Here is a 17543-nt window from a genome sequence, read left to right as displayed (position 1 = left end):
ACAAGAGAAATAGAGGCAATAAAATGTATGTTCTTAGTTCAAACCATCGTATGTTTTGATGTCAAACAAAAGCGGGGAATAAAGAATGGGTTTTAGCCTTAGCCTTTAGTTTCTCACCTTTTGTCAGTCTGCTTTGCAATTTTAATGCATTTTGAATCTGATCCTTTAAAGGATTTAAGATAGAGCATTTCGGGTTTTTTTGTATTTGTTTTGACTGAGGAAAGAAAAAGAAACCACTGTACATTTTTAAGACGTCAGGAAAATATTGCACTTGAACAGAAAAATAACCCCCCACATTTTTTTGTTTGTCTTTAAAACAAACAAACAAACAAACAAACTGAGTAATATAAGCAATCTTCCATGTTTGCAAGAAGCAGGTTCTGAAAGCAAGCTCTAAGAACGAAGCATCAAGAGCAATTTTGAGGTCAGCGACCTCAACCCTGGAATACAACAGTAGCAAAACTTCTTTTAAAGCATTTTCTTCCAAAGGGAAAAGAAAAAAAAAAAAAAGTATATAACTTTATACTTTACAATTTTAAATCTTTCAAACATTTGCTTTAAAAGTTTCCAGTCTCTCATAAAAAGATATACATTTTGGGGGGGGGGGGGGGGGCGGGAATTACAACCCGAAAATAAAACTGACTAAAAAGGAAGGCAAATATACAGTATTACAAGTACATAGCTGTGGAGTCATCTCTTTAGGTACCCTAGTTTTGAAAGTGTTACAAAGATTATGTCCCTTAATATTTTTTCTCAAATCAATTTTTTTTTCCTTTTTTCCCCTCTGTTTTTAATATAAAACTACACTTGAGTACAAAAATATGTAAACAGCCTGTACAGCCAACAAACAAACAGAAAAAATAATAATAAACTAGACAGCCCAAAGCTATGGGAGATAAGAGCTGCCCCCGTCTTTAAGCTAAGAGAAGGAGGAGGAGGGGAAGAGAGAAAGAGAAAGCAATAAAGAAAACTTTGCTACATGAAACAGGAAGTGAAGATGTTCAAGCTCTGAGAATGCTTGACAATTAGTCAAATAATTGATCACAGTTTCAGAAGTTTGAACTACTACAAAAATAACCCAAAGTCCTTCCCTTGTTACAGTGTGTTCAGAAATGAACATCCATTTCCAGTAAGTAATGTCAAATCTCAGTAAGTGCATAGTAGGGGATTCAGTAACCTCTGCCCCTTCACAAAGCTTTTCTTACTCCATGTCACTTGAGGTAAAACTAAATGGCCCAATTCCCTGCAAAACGGTTCCTTAGTGCCCACTATGGAGTCATGCTCTTGATTCTGCTTTTGCCGGGGCATACGTATTTTACATTGGATTCACAATGAAAAGTACAGCCTACTAGTCATTCATGGATGAGGTGAAGTCTAGGACACAAATTTAAATGAATACATACTTACCGTAGAACCTCACTAATTTGTACTAGTGACTGAGACCCAATGAGAGAGATTGAACTTTACAAGTTAGCAAATAAGGCTCTGATCCAATAAAAGAAATTAAGCACATGCATAACTTTAGTCCTTAACAAGTTGGCCTATTGACTTGAGTGGGATTGCTCAGGTTAAGCATGTGATGACATGTTTTGTTGGACTGAGGCATATGGGCTTCATCCAAAGCCCACTGGAGTCAAAAGGAGTCCTTCAATGGGTACATCCACAATGCAGTGCGAACCCAGGGTTTGAATTCAGGCTCAAGCCACCCCCACTTCTGTCTACACACAAACTGTGCTAACCCTGGGCTCAAACTCAGGGTCCTAGAACCCTGTAGGGGTGGAGGGTCCAAGCCTGAATCAACAGGCTTCAAGCCCTATTGCTTTGTAGTGTAGATGCAGCTCCACTGGACTCATGCTCTGGGAATATACCAAAATATTCCACAATCCCATGGGCCAACTTTCTTTGTCCTTTGGCCAGTTAAGTCTGGTAGACAGACAAGTTTTTCCACACTGCACCACGAACAAAGGGGTACAGCAGCCACATTTTGGGAGGATGCCTCCAGTCTGGGATATTGGTGGTTGGACATGAGCCTGCATAATGCAATGTAGATTCTGGAGCCCCAGATTGGGACCCAGAGTTCAACCATTTCTAACTTGGTGTTACAAATGCTTGTAGACACTCAAGCCCTAGGTTAATAAATCCAGAGTCTGCTAACTCAAATTCTACTAACCCTGGGCTTACATTGCAGTGTAGACATACCCAATGAGTTTTGGATTAGGCCCTAAGTGAGCAAATATGATTTAAAAAAAAAAAAAAAAAAAAAAAAGCCAAAGCACCTCAGAACATGCTTTGAGCATTTAACTTGACAGCTGTCATTTACTTGGACTTCATAATATTTCAGAACGTGCTAGTAAATATAGCATAGTATTTTTTTTGTAAAAATATTGAAGACTTGAGTAATGATAGACTTCACTGCAGCAACCTACTATTACATTTTTGTTGAGAGAGAAAGTCTTTTTGTATGCAGATTAGCTAGGTTCTATGGTATGTATGAAAGGGAAAAGCTCCCATATAAGGATAGAGAATGATGAATTTATTCCCAAATGGAATGCCTGTGTGAGATTAATCCTCTCCACCCTGTAAGACTGTGAGTGAACGGTCGTAGGCGGGAACACACGTTTCCATGAATACCAAGTGAAAGGTTTAGCAATTTAGCCATTTATAGAGGTATCATGTTATTGTTACGCTGGCCTAGTGTTAATAAAGCGGCGTGGAGGAAAGTTAGCAGATTACCAACTCATGAGCCTATTGTGCTCGTTTCATATTCTAAGTGATTAATATTGGAAAAGAAATCATATCCTCCCAGGAATGCATCATGTAAGTCCTGCATGAAGCTCAGATGACACCAAGTAATATTCTTTTATAAAGTACTACAGGAAAGTTCCTGATGGGATGCAAGGGCTCTATTTTACATTCCAGGAGAGGTCAAATATTTGCTATGGGTCAAACTCTTCTATCTATCTCCCACCCAGCCACTGTGAGCATGGAGGGTCCTGACCACAGGGGAACCTCTGTATTTATTCTGTGTGGGGCCTGCTTATGTCCAAGCACACAGAGAGATTTGGGGCAGAGCCAGGGTAGATCAGCAGATCAGTGTCTACACATTTCCAATAGGAACTGCCAGCCCTTTGGAGCAGGGATGTAGGTAGGGGCTGCAGATCTCCGAGGCTACCATCGCAGCTATGGAAAGCCCTATGGTCTGATGGAAGGGCTGCTGCCCTACTGATCTCTGTGGCACACTTCAGTTATTCAGGCTGTGTGCTGGAACTAGGATCCAACCCTATAGCAATGCAGGGTCAAGTGTTGGGAAAGTAACAGGAATGGGTCAAAAACTAGGTCACCAGTCCCATAAGGCAAGTACCAAAAAATACTGAATTTTTCACCAAAGTATTCTGCTAATACAACCCCTAATATGACACACAGCTCCGTCTGGCTTGAGAAACAAATCACATTTCCTAATGCCTTTCACAGATGAGTTTTGTTTTCCTCTCTCATCTTATCTGAACAATCGGCATAGCAGTGGTACCGTAGTGCGCAAGCTTCCACCTCCCATTTTTTGTATTATTTTTTTTTAAGCTAAGCAAACTTTTGCAATGATACACTACTTTAAAATATATTCTTGTTCCATCATGCTGTTTGATGCTGCGCAATACAGCACTAAAATACACAGAGGGTTAGATTCTCAAGTCTGCAGCCTTGGTGCAGTGGGGTGCAGAGAAAGGAGGAAGGTGGTCTTACACCAACTTTCTGCCCCAAACCCCTTAGGTTCAAGGGGCAGGCAGGAGCTTTTTGAGCCCCTGGCATTGTTTAGAGCAGCGTCAGAACTGTTTCTAAACTATGCCATTATCCACGTGCTGCCTGCCAGCTGGGGATTACTGGACCACGCTGTGCCCTGGACAATTCCACACCCCTTCTCTTTCCCAAGACCAGGTAGTATAGAGCCAGCTACACCACTTAGGGATTTTCCTACTCAAGGGGAAATCCCAGCTTCCTCTGTCCCACTCTGTACCATTAGTGTTTCTTTGAAATGCATTGTGAAAGGTATGGTATGAAATAGCGGCTTTCACAATGCATTTGAAAAAGGCACATATACAAAACTTATTTCATGACATGATACAGTGTATATACTATTTCAGAATCATAAATCTCCAGATGCTCTATGCAGCATATCATCATGGATGTTAAACTTTAAAAAAAAGAAGATAAAAGCCAACTAAAACAGCCACTTTTGCAAGAGTCTGCTATATTGCCTACTCTGCTAACAATATTACCCTTCTTCTTTCTGAAGATCTTAATGAAATTACAAGAAATAGTTGCTTCAAAGTAGCGAGGTAAAAGGAAGTTAACTAACTATGGAACCTTATAATTGCCACTCAGGCCCTTAGTTCACCTTGCAAATCTTCTGTTAGGTACAACTGGAATAAATCACTTTTTGGAATTAGAAGCAGTTTGTTCTTTTGTGGCCTCTTTTTTTTTCCCTTGGCATCTATAAGAAAAGTGCAGAAGGCCAGCCCCTTAAGTCCTACAAAAGCCCACTTTCAAAGGACTGAATTTCATTCAGACTGGATCCTGCAAAGCAATGAGCATTCTAGCCCCTACCCTGAAAAGCACATGTTTAAAACAGCAATTTGGAGAGTTAGACAAATGTTGAATTTCTGTACTTGGTGGTGTATGAACTCTGTGACTGGTGCCCTAAAGTTAGAGAGGCTAATACTGCAGGTAAGAGTCAGGGAGATTTACAAAAACAGATTCTCTAAGTAGAGCCCAATACAGGTTAATGCGGAGACATCTTCTTTCATCGATGGAAGCACTTTTTAAGGAGAATGCAATTGGTTTAATCTCCTTAAGTACATGTAAAGAGCTGGTTTTATACAAAAATCCTATATATTTAGTTGTGGATTCCTAACTCAATGAAAAGGGCTTTGGCAGTAAAACTCATTATCCATAACGATGGACGGAAACATAACTAAAGCTCTGAGCATCCAGCCATGGGTCATATCAAGACCAGAACTTGCACCTGTTTAGAGCAAGTCTGAACCTGGCTCTTTTCCCCCTTAGAAAATCTAGGTAAAGAGTTTATTGGCAGGGACATTTGAGGAAAAAGCAGTTTGTAAGCAAATATGGGAAATGCTCACTGAAAGCAAATTCTGAATTTTTAAACACAAGTATTGGAATCGAGTTTTGAGTCCAAAGACTTACAAACATCCTGCGTGTCTACCCAAAACTAGCCAGGTTTTAGCACGTACTTTGAACAAACGGCTAGTGAACAATAGCAAATACTTGGAGCAAACTTCTCTGCTAGTGGACAATCCCCAGACAAAGACTTATCTGCTGAAATTTCGTAGTAAATAATTTTGAATAACCAATGAATTTGATAAGGTCAATAGCTGCTCTTAGAAATCCGCAAACAGCAAAAGAGAAAAATTCATCATCTGAGGTCCCAATCCTGCAGGCTCAGATGTGTGGGCAGACCCGTAAGTCCATATGGAACCCCACTGCAATCTCCTTTGAGTCCTCCTTGGTATGTGAGCTTGCAGAACTGGAGCCTACATTATTGACTGTGAACTGCTCTCTTCACTGTAATCCCCCAGAGACGTGCATTTGCTGATTATGCTAAAATAAGAATTAGCCCAAACCTTTACTCAAAACTTGAACTGTTTGGTCTAGACAGGAATTGCAGCTATCAAAAGGTGATGACTAAAATCATGCTGTCCCTCTGACAGTCCTGCACAACCCCAGCATGACAAAGATGTTCTGTGGTATGAGGGGTTAGTGCTATGTCACGGGGCATTCCTGCCAATATGCACTTCTCCCTGCGACAGCTTCTAAAATGGCAGCACTCGGGGTTGATCTCACAGAGCTGCACTGACCTGCCAAGTGATTCTTGAATAGCACCATATAAACTGCATTGACTTCAAAGAAGGGAAAAAAGGGTTAAGGGCACTGAAAGGGACAAAAGAAACACTGGGCTGTGGAGCCTGGCCTTCTCAACAGCCACAGAACATCCCCTAAAGGAGAATGCATCATCAATTAATGAGTGTACTAGCTCATGCTGGGTCAGACTGTGGCCAGCTCCGGGTGTGTACACAAAGGGATCTTCCCATTCCTTTCCCTTCCTTACACTCCTAAGCCCTTGTCCTAGCCATCCCAAGGGGTCCACCGTCACCCTGCCTACAGAAGCGACAGCAGTTTGCACTCCCTTAGAGGTGCAGCAATGGGCTTGAGCTCCTCCATTCTTGCCAGCTCAGGCAGGCCATTTCTCAATGCCTTTCCATGCTCCACACCGCCCCCAGCATGGGGCTAGTGACTTCGAGAACTTTTTATTTTACAGATTGTTCTCCAATCAGCTGTCATGGTTGGGCAGAATTCACGATCACTTTTTAAAAGAAAGGAGGCCATGCCACAGCTAGGAAAAATCCACATGGGGCCAGGAAACCATTCAGGGAACATCTCAATTGTCACATTGGGGATGGGGTTTGCCTTCTGCGTAGGAGGCAAGGGACAGGTCACGTCATGAGAGAAATCACATGGATCTTAGGTTATGGGCAAAGGATGGGGACAACCACATGTAATCCCTTTGTCAATGCACCGCTTCCTATTCCTCCCTCTCCACAATGGGAACATGGCTGCTTCTGGAACTATGCCATTGTGGTTGTGCCCAAACTGTGCCCCTCCACCCCCAGCCCAGACAGTGGGGTTTTCAGAGTGTGAAGGGGGGACCCATAGGACACAATGCTAACTTGATCACTGCCATCTCCAGCAAGGTAATCCTCAGGGGTTTTCATGGGGAAGATGTCACAGAATACAGCCATCTCCCAATCCTGTCCCTAGTGCACAACCTCAACAGCCACAGAGAATCAGCCCTACAGAACAATGGTGGGGCAGAGGAGGAACTGCTATCCTATTCCACATCCCCTGGCAATTGCAGTTCCCTTTTTTTCCCATTAATAGAAGGGAACGTATGCCCTTTAATAACTACCCTTGGAGTCAAAGAAAGAGTTCAGTGGTCATGAGCAGGGTATCAGCTACTTTGATTGTGCCAGACACAAGAGAATGAGAGAAATAGGGGCAGCTAGTCTTTATCTATATCAAAGTTAATAAGGGTGGAAGGAAAAAAAAGACGTCAAGGACAAAGTTGGAACCAGCTCTTTTTATCTGTCTCTTCAAAGTCCATTCTTTCTCATCCTTGATAGCTCTCACATTACATAAGGGGACATTTCTAGCCATACTGTATTATAATTAATAGGCTACTGCTAAACTTTACCAGCTCCTACTTAATAGCATTTCAGTGCCGGGAAACAGTCATCAGGTAATCTGGCCATGATCTACTGTATCCTTTCTAAACACAGATTCTAACTGCCAAGTGTGTCGCCATAAAAAGATTTCAATCAATACCACTCAGCTCCTACTTTCTAATGTTGCAGGTCTGGCAAGATAAGAAAAACAGACCAAAACGAGCAAATGGGGATTCATTATGGCCTCATCCTTCAATTGCGTATGCACTTAAGTAACTTTACTCATATGAAAAGTTCTCATTAAACTCAACGAAGGTACCCCATGTGCAAAAAGGCTATGCACTTGTGCAAACGTTTCCAGGTTAAAGCTCTGTTTTTGCAGTTCACTTTCAATAATGATTGATATAAAAAGGGTTGGGTTTCATGCTGGGTTTAAGCTTACTTTCTGTAGAGCAATCAACTCAACCTACAGGATTTTGACTGGGGCGTCTGTCTTGCATTGTCAGAAAAAGAAAAGGAAAAAAAGAGTTTGCATTGTTCTTGTTTGGTCTGTACTTAAATGGCCTGATCACACCAGCTTTTTTTTTTTTCTTCCTGCAGTGAAATTAGTAAGTGTCAATAATACTAAATCAAACTACCTTTAGTGCCTCTAGCTCATGTACCCATTTTCCTAAAGTGTGAAGTGATATCAAATCAAATTAGCAATTGTTTTTCCACATGGCTTTCACACTCTCCTAGAGCAGAGGGGGTGCATCAAGATCTGCAAGGGCTTCTATCCAAAAAATAAAGAAGAATTAAGGATACTAGGTAGTCACTGATTCAGCAAATCACAAAGCAAAGGATTCATTGGAGAGGTGGCTAGCTAGGGCCAGATCCTGAGCTGGTGTAGCTCACAGTATTCCATTGAAGTCAATGGAGCTCTGATGATTAATTAATGCCAGCTGATAAACTGACCACCAGTGTTTTCCGAGGTGTAAGTCTTACTTTAGGCTGCTGCTGAGAGGCTAATCCTGTAGATGATCAGATGAGACAGTTTTTGATATATATGTTTTAAAGAACACTTTGCTACTAGCACATCTGCAATTTTAAAATTTGCAATGTTAAAAAACAAATTATTTTAGAACAGCAGCAGAATTTCTTGAGTAAACTCCAGAATTTGTATTTACTCCTAGGATATCTACTGTCCTAGAAGCTAGGTAAAAGAGTGTTATTTGTAAATGCTGTTTCCTAAAAGCACATGGTGCAACTACCTAGGAATGGATACTAGGAGGTCTATAAGAAGCCAGTGAGTCAACACAATTACGGAATAACAGTAAATCAGCAATTCTAAAAACGTGCTTCATAAGTTAAGTAAAATAACATCACAGAACCTCAAACTTACCACAGGAGGCCCCAAGACTTATGAAACTAAACTCTTGTTATGTGGTACAGTGTTAAACATACATATTGTATACATTCCACAGGGGAAGTAAACACAGAAGCCATGGACATAGCTCAGCCACGGAAGTAATTTTGCATGGAATATTGACTTTGATTCGTGCTCCTAAATCCCTAAAATAAAAAAGAGTTTTGCTTTAAAAATAATTGTTCATTCTGTAGAATACAACTGCCCACTCCCCCATCTTCCCCACCATAGCTATGCATTTGAAAGGGCTTTCCTCTGAAATGTTTCTACCTATTTGCCTGAAATTATTAATCTACAATTGGATGGGAACTCATTATGACTTTAAAGCAGCTACCAGAGTTGAGCGATACCCAACATATGACATGATGTACAGCTAACTGTGACAGAAATGGACTGCCTTTCAATTCCCACAAAATATGCAAGACAGATCACCAAAACAGAATGACAGCAACAACACAAAACTCTCTCATCCCTTCCCTTCCTTCCTTCCATCCATTCTTAAACTGGGCAGAGAGACTGAGGTTGGGTCCATACAATAAGGTTAATAATAATAATTAAACAACAGCAACAACAACCAACAACAACAACAAAAGGTGGGTCAATGAAAAGTGGGATTGTAAGTGCAGTACTTCTTCATGTGCAGTTCTTCTACTTCATAAGAGTCCCCTTTGGATGAGAAGGCCTAGTGGAATGTGTGCTCCCCTCGAACAATGTGCGATGAGAACTCATAGCGGTCCTGGCTTCGATACCCACAAATGTTGCATTCTAATGGGTCCCGGTAGCCATGACAACCCATGTGGATGGTGTACATGACGTGGTCTAGGAAAAGAACTCGACAGTGCTCACATTTGAAGGCCCTAATCTGCTCCCCTTCTCCATTGAAGACCTTATAGATATCCTTTAAAGAGCCCTTAGAAGCCTTTGTAGCATCCAAAGCCTTGGCGTCCTCCTTCATGTAAGCTGGGCTTTGCTTCCTCTTGGGATTTAAGGCAGGGTTTCCTTGGTAGGACTGGCGGTCTTCATGGCTGCTCTCTGAGTCAGTAGAATCCAGGCAGCTATTGCTGGGGGAGGCCTCTCTTTCCTGGGGTCGACTCTTTGGTCTGATGAGGGAGATAGGGCCATCTATGTTGTTTTCATGACTGTCAGCTGTTTCCCTGCTAATGGGCCTTTCTATCCTGTTAGGATGATAGACCTGAGCATAAGCTGAGCTGATGACTGGGGCCACCTCTGCAATTGTGCTTGGTGTGTGGTGCATCAGGGGGTGAAGTGCGTCAGCTCCAAGGTAGTTGATTGCATTGTTGATGGCTTGGTCCATCATGTGAGACTGCATCAGCTCAGCCTCCTTCTCATAGGTTAAGTTCATATCAAAGTGAATATCTGGATAGCCAAATCTCATGATCTTTTCACCTAAAGGCAAGAACAAAATGAATGAGAAAAAGAAAGTCACCTAAACATTCAACTATAATAGAGAAAAACCCTGTGTTAGTCATAGAGTTTAAGGCAAGAAGGACCCATCGGATCCTCTAGTCTGACCTGTATATCACAGGCCACTACACACCACCCAACCGTCTCCACACTAGGCCCAACAACCACAATTAGACCAAGGTATTACAGCCTTCAGGGGACTAAACTATGGTGGGCCACAGGCAAAAAACAGGAGGGACCAAGGTGCACCAGTGCCTAGGCCTCTGCAGTGGCAGGGAAAGGATTAAGTAAGATATACCCAGATCATTGTAGCAGGTGATCCCTGCCCCACACTGCAGAGGAAGGCAAAACTCCCCCAAGGTCACTGCCAATCTGACCTGGGGGAAAATTCCTTCCCAACTCCATATGTGACGATCAGTTAGGCCCTGAACATGTAAACAAGAACCAGCCAGAGGAGAACCTGGGGGGGGAGGGGAAGGTGAAAGCTCTGTACCACCTCAGAGCACCACCCCATCCAGTGTCCATCTGTAGTTATAGCCATCTCTGATGCTTCAGAGGAGTGAGCAATAACCAAACCAAACAACCAACCCAAACCCACAGAATACACTGGGGAAAAAAAATCCCTCACTGCCCTCTACAGATGATCGGCTGTGTTCCTGACTGAGGGTGCAATTCACCCCTGGGCAGAGGGACAGCACCAGGCACCATTCAAATGCCACTTAAGAACTTATGTGAGCCCTCTGCCCAGGGATGGAATTGCACCCTCCGTGCAGGCAGTCTTGAGTCTTCACTCTAGATAAGCCTATGGCAACCATCAGATGATGTCCTCTGTGCTCCAAATGAGGAAATATGGGACCAGCTCCTCGGCTGATGGAAAAGAGTGAAATTCTATTGACATCAATGGAACCAGTTTATACCACCTGATTATCAGGCCAAAGGTGTTTTCTTTTTCAATATAAGATTAAATCAGCCATGATGCAGAGGGACCTGTATGAGACACGTAACATGTCTCACACCTCACAGTGGGGCTGTATTGAGGGGGCTGTCTAAATAATGGCCATACAGGGCAGCAATACTGTGGCCTGCAGAAGTGGTGAAGGGTGGTTGCATCTGCCCATAGACTGCAGTAGTGGATGCCGGTAGTGGGAGGCTGAGCTGAAACCACAGTTTCTAGGTTGGGATTGAATTTTGCATTTCACTCAATTATTCAGGCTGAAAGAAACATCTCTTTTAGAGAACACAGTTTATATTTATCAGGATATGAGATTTTATTATATCAGTGTCTTAGTTTAGTTTATCCACAGCAGAGGCTAAATGAATATCACTTTCGCTGACATAAGTCAAGTCTATAAGGTATAATTTACCACTGTGTTACTTCAAATGTAGACTTGTATAACCCTGTTAAAACGGTTGAGATACAGCAATGTATAAATGGAATAACATAGTGGTGAATCATGCCAATTATGGGGCAAATTCGGTTCTGACATAAGGTACATCTCCACTGATATGAACAGTGTTTCTTCTAATTATATCTAGGCTGAATCTGGCTCCACTTCTTTTCCAATTATATTATTGTATGGCATCATGTAAATGGGAAGGTCAATTAACAGCTCTTTAAGAAGTTTTGTTTCTGTTTTTCTAGTTGAAAAGGTAAGGTACGTTTTAAAGATACTGGATAGTGGATTTTATAAACTAAACAACTTGGTTGGTTTTCATTCTCTCACCACTTCCCACTTTATCCCCCAATAGAAACACATGTATCCTCAGCACTGCAAATAAATTAATTCAGGCAGTCACTAATGTCACTACTTTGTCTATCTAGGAACTTAAAAACCTCAGACTTCTCTTTAAATTTTTGGCAAATATGCCTGGAGCAAAAAGCATACACAAAAGAAACATAGGCACAATCTCAACTCTCCTGAAAGGCATCAATACCTTTCAATATAGCAACATCACATGTAATAATTAATACTGGATATTCCACTCCCTTTGCCTTGTCTTAAAACGATGTGTAAAAAGAGAAATGATTTTACATTACACATGGAACAGTTAGGTTATATCAGGGTTTCTCAAACAGGGGTCGCCGCTTGTGTAGGGAAAGTCCCTGGCGGGCCGGGCTGGTTTGTTTACCTGCCGCATCTGCAGGTCTGGCTGATCGCAGCTCCCACTGACTGCTCTGGGCCAATGGGAGCTGGAGGAAGCGGCGCGGGCCGAGGGACATTCTGGCTGCCTCTTCCAGCAGCTCCCATTGGCCCGGAGCAGCGATCCACGGCCAGTGGGAGCCGCGATCGGCCGGACCTGTGGACACGGAAGGTAAACAAACTGGCACGGCCCGCCAGGGGCTTTCCCTACACAAGCGGCGGCCCCTGTTTGAGAAACCCTGGGTTATATTCTCAGAGTCCGCACATCACTTATGCTTGAGAACTCAGACCCTGAGACAGCAAGCTACTTATGTATGTGCCTAATCTAAAGCACGCGAATAGTCCCACTGACTTCAATGTCATTACTCACGTGCTTCAAATCAGGCAACAAGTTAAAGCACCTGGATGAATCAGAGCTTTACTATGGCTCTCCAATGCTGACCACAGTGAGGTTATAATTTAGCGCGCACACACACACACACACACACACAGGAGCTGAAAATACCCCATTTACTCAACAATATAAATGTGAGAGAAACAGGATGAGGAGAGGTAAAGCACAGGAAAATGATTGGCTTAATTATATGCGATAGGTTTTAGGTTTGTTGGTTGCCATCAGAAAGTCTCTTTTTAGGCTTTACCAACTGTAGGATTTTCTAGATTGACATTATATCCTTGCGCTGAAAGTGCTGCCAGTTGTGATTATTATCTTGCTCTGTGGTGAGCTCCTCAGACCTTGTTTTTGTTCCTTTCGCATGCCTCATTTAATAACTCCACCAGACTTAAAGCAAACACTCAAGTTGCTTAGGACTTGTATTGCTCTGTTCCTTCAGTTACGAACCAGAATGTTTAACTGTAACTGTAAAGATCTTGGGCTGAGTTTTAAAAGGGAACGTGACACACAAAAAGAAATAATAATGCAAAAATGTACAGGGACAGTACATTTTAATTCACCATATGCACCACACAATACAAAAGAAACATTTGCCACCCATTTCAACACGTTAACATGGCTTTCATTTTAAAATAATTTCTTCTTGGTCAAATAAGTATTGAAAAGTAACTTGTCAGATTTATCTGTTGAGTTTCGTTAGGATTATGGGATCTTCCATGCCAATTATGTTCACTCTACATTAACTGAAAGATGAAACAGTTTATCCTTTAATTATCTTACTGTGTATTACCAAACAAACAATATATTTATAGCCAGATCAAGGAACATAAGAACTGCAATACTGGACGAGACCTGTGCTACATCTAGGCCACTATCCTATCTCAGTACCAGATGCTTCAGAGGAAGGTGCAACAAACCCTGCATAGGCAATTATGGAATAACCCGACCACAGAGAAAGTTTCTTCCTTACCCCCATTAACTATAGGTTGGCTTATGCTTTAAAGCATGAGAGTTTTTAATCTCTTCTGAAACTCGTGTATTATTTAATCCTTACTATAATATTATTGTAAACCATACAAGTGCCCAATCCTCTTTTGAATCCTGATTAGTTTTTAGTGCCAATGACATCACGTGGCAATGAAGTTTACAATCTAATTGTGCATTGTGTGAAAGTGTGTTTCTTTTCATTGGTTTTAAATGTGCTGCCTTTTAATTTCATTGATGATCCCTTGTTCCTGTATTAGGAGAAAGTGAGTAGAAGTGCTCTCTTTACCTTCTCCTTACCATTCATTATTTTGTATACCTCCACTATTTCAACAGATCTCTCAAGAACTTCTGTGCCTCAACACTGGGTGCAACCATTCTCTCTTTCTCAGCAATTACTAGCACCATTTGCAGCCTACCACTTCCCTTCCTTCTGAAATTTCAGCCAGAGCGCACGTATTGTGGTCCATAACCAAGGCTCCTCAGAGACTGCTGACCACAAAGTGCAGAAAAGCTGTGATAGATACAGCATGGGAAAATTTAAGCGTATGTTTTCATGACCTTCTCCTAAATACCGCTATACGGTGTTCAAGAAGTGCCACGTTTGCAATGTGCACAGGAAATGTTACAATGAGCAAGGGGACCGTCGTAAAGTCTTCCTGGGTAGTTCATTTGGAAGGAAAGGGACCAAAAGTGAGGTCATGGTAAGTGTGGTGAAAAGAGAAGACCTGCAGAAGAGATAAAACATCACTGCCTTTAAACTCATGCACAGCAATCCCAGGGGAGAGGGAAAGTCAGAACAATAAGGTATCATAAATATCAATACAGTATGTTCCTTTTTCCCCCACAGCTGGATTTGGATAAGAACCAGGTGTCACCAGAGGCTATAACTTGCCATCCTCTCCACGCAGGGCTGGTGCAAGGATATTTTGCGGCCTAGGCGAAACTTCCACCTTGAGCCCCCAGCCCCGTAACATCGGTTCATTGAGGGGCAAATCCCAACAAGCCTTTATAGACCCCAGGGGCCAGCCATGCCCAGGGACTGCTCCTGAAACCAGGTTCCCCCCTCCCCGCCCCCTGAACTCTTCTGGAGAGTGCACAGCCCCCTGTGAGCCCTTCCCACCCCGCTGGCCCTCGCCCCGAGTCCACTCAGTGGCTTTGCCAGGCTTGGGCTGCTGCAGCAGCTAGGCAAGGAGGAGCTGCCTTCTGGGGGCTCCTGCAGCAGATGCATGCGGGCAGAGGCCCCTGTGTGTCCCCCTGGCTCCCCCCTCACGGCGCTCGGGCTCTGCCACTCCTGGGAGTGTGAGCTGCCCCTCCCAGAACAGGCTCAGGGCCCTGCAACCCGGCGGCGGCTCACATGCCCGGGAGCTGTAGAGCCCGAGCGTGGTGAGGGGGGTTCTGGGGGGCGCACGGGGGCCTCTGCCCGCATGCATCTGCTGCAGCCTGCAGGAGCTTCCGGGGCGGGCGCCAGGCCGCAGCCTGGGCAAGAGAGGCGGGGGGCGCGGCTGCTCCCCGCTAGCGGTGCCACCACCTTTGCAGGGCTACTGCCCCCCTGCGCCATGCCAGCTCCTGCATGGCTGGGGCTCACTGCCCCCGCAAGCCAACGCTCTGGCTCTCTGATGCCTCCGGAAGGTGGCTTCTCCCTGCCGAGCCAGAGCACCACTTTTTGGCGCCCCCAGGGTCATCCTTAGGATTTATGGGGCCCTATGCAGTATTATTAAGCTGGTGCCCCTATGCCCGACGACAGCCTGAGGGGGGGGGGGGGGCGGAGGGACAAGACAGAAAGAATAACAAGACGCCCAGCCTGTCTCACAGTGGCAGAGAGTCACAGTTCCCCACAGAGACCCCTGTACCCTCTCCCTCACACAGAATGGACATGCAGAAGGTACCTAATTAAAAGCACTACAATTGGGAATAAAAAAAATGTCAGTCACAGGTTTTTTGATATGCCCTGAAGTTTGTCAGGCATTTGTAGTAAGGGTGAGGTCAGCTGTCTTGCTGAATACGACATTAAATATTATGGAATACATGATGCAGCTCTTCTCTGTTTTACATTTTATTAATCGGTATTTCTAAGCTGATTTTATATTTTAAATGTTCTCTTAAGTCTTCATAAAGTAATCATTCCAAATTACTACATATTTAACTCACTGAAACAGACATTATTTTAAATGAATCAGTCACAGAGGTTTAGTGTGTTCATAACAATGTTCATTGCTTTTAGAAAAAGGGAACAGTCATTTACTGTGTGTGATCTCCATAACAATACACATCTTTATGAAATTTCACCAACTTTAAAAAATATGTTTCCAAAGATTTTAGGCATAACAAAGGATTTTATCTCTTACTAAGGTACTGATTTTGCTTAAAACTAGTTCATCAGATAGTCAGAAGTAAAGAAAGGGAAACTCTTTGTCCAGCTATCTGGAAGCAAAGGGCTGTTGCTTCCTTCAGTTGGGGGGATGGGAGGGGGGGAAGGGGGAGGAAAGGGGGTGAAGGGAGAAATGGATGGACAGAAAGGACAGGAAGACTTTGGAAGTAAGTTTTTTTACTATAGTAATTAAAATGTGTATTTTAGATAAAGGGGGTCTTTTGAAGAATTTATTTAAAAAAAACCATATGTCTGAAGATCCAAGCATTTAAGGCTAAAGATGATTGTGCATCTAAAAATCTATGCAAGGATTTTTTAGAGATGTGATTTTATAATCTTCACCAACTCACTAATGAAATATTTTTAAAGAAAATTTTACACTAAGGTCCTGTAGACTGACATGTTCTGAGTAAATATGACAGTCATGCACAACTGTTTTTGTCAGGACATTCAGAAACGGATAGTAGATACCTGGGGGTTGGCAAATGCCCGTTAAATGTCTTCATTACTCCTTGAATGGCTCTTTAACAGTTTCAGTGTTGTGCTAATAGGTCTGGCAGGCTGGAGACTCTCTCTTTTAACTACTAGATCCCCTTCCCTGGAAGGCTCAGAGCCTGCAGGAAGGGTCAGAACAGGGATAGGAAAACCAGGAGGATGGACACTAAGACCCAGTGGTGCCCTAAATTTTCAGGTGCCCTACCCAGCTGCCTATGCCTAAGGACAGCCCTGGGTGCCCCCAACGACTTGCCACCCTAGGCCACTGGCTAGTTCGCCTAGTGGTTACACCGGCCCCACCCTTTCTCAGAGCCAGTGGATTTGTTGGGCCTAGAGGTGAACAGTCTCAATCTTAGGCCTGGTCCACACTAACCCCCCATTTCGATCTAAGGTACGCAAATTCAGCTACGTTAATAACGTAGCTGAATTCGAAGTACCTTAGTTCGAACTTACCGCGGGTCCAGATGTGGCAGGCAGGCTCCCCCGTCGATGCCGCGTACTCCTCTCGCCGAGCTGGAGTACCAGCGTCGATGGCGAGCACTTCCAGGATCGATCCCAGAAGATCGATTGCTTACCGCCGGACCCGGAGGCAAGTGTAGACCTACCCTTACAAAGAAAAAAATCTACCCAAGATGGTGATAACCATTTGTACTTCTATAATGTATTCCATCCAATGATTTCAAAGCACTAAGCAGGCTTTAAAGACAATGATAGTTTGGGGTTCTCACAAGTGGGTAGACAAAATAAATCCTCTATGTTCTACAGAGTCCATAATCTACATTTTAAAAGAACTCAGTTACTTTAAGCCACCCAGAACATGGAGATGACTCAGAGTTATCTCGAACCGTGCAGTAAACTTCAAAGGAGCAAATGGTGCTGGTTCATGGGGACGTTTTTCCTCTGGTGGATTTCATAGTGTGCTTGAGATTTTGTTTTAAGTCTCTCTCTAGCCTTATGGTTGCAAAAATAATCCTAAAAATGTGCCACCAAAGCAATAATGTCTGCATGAGTCTGCAGATAATCTGAAACAATAGCTCTGAAAGAGGTGTGACCTGCCCTCCTTCCTTTCACCTGTGGTTGTAATCCTGAAGTC

General features: G+C 43.2%; 1 protein-coding gene across 2 annotated transcripts in view; it reads right to left on the bottom strand.

Annotated features, from left to right (window-relative positions):
* Positions 1–619: 619 nt before the first annotated feature.
* IKZF2 (IKAROS family zinc finger 2) overlaps positions 620–17543 on the bottom strand; it is a 144037-nt gene continuing 127113 nt past the window's right edge. For both annotated transcript variants that reach the window (XM_054044579.1, XM_054044580.1), the window contains exon 8: positions 620–10047. In XM_054044579.1, the coding sequence (XP_053900554.1) occupies positions 9323–10047 (725 nt within the window). In that variant the 3' untranslated portion in view covers positions 620–9322. The remainder of the gene's footprint in view (positions 10048–17543) is intronic.

The sequence above is a fragment of the Malaclemys terrapin genome, chromosome 11 (genome assembly GCF_027887155.1).
Source record: "Malaclemys terrapin pileata isolate rMalTer1 chromosome 11, rMalTer1.hap1, whole genome shotgun sequence".
Taxonomy (NCBI): domain Eukaryota; kingdom Metazoa; phylum Chordata; order Testudines; family Emydidae; genus Malaclemys; species Malaclemys terrapin.
Note: the sequence above shows the minus strand (reverse complement) of the source record. Positions and strands in the feature narration are given on the sequence as shown.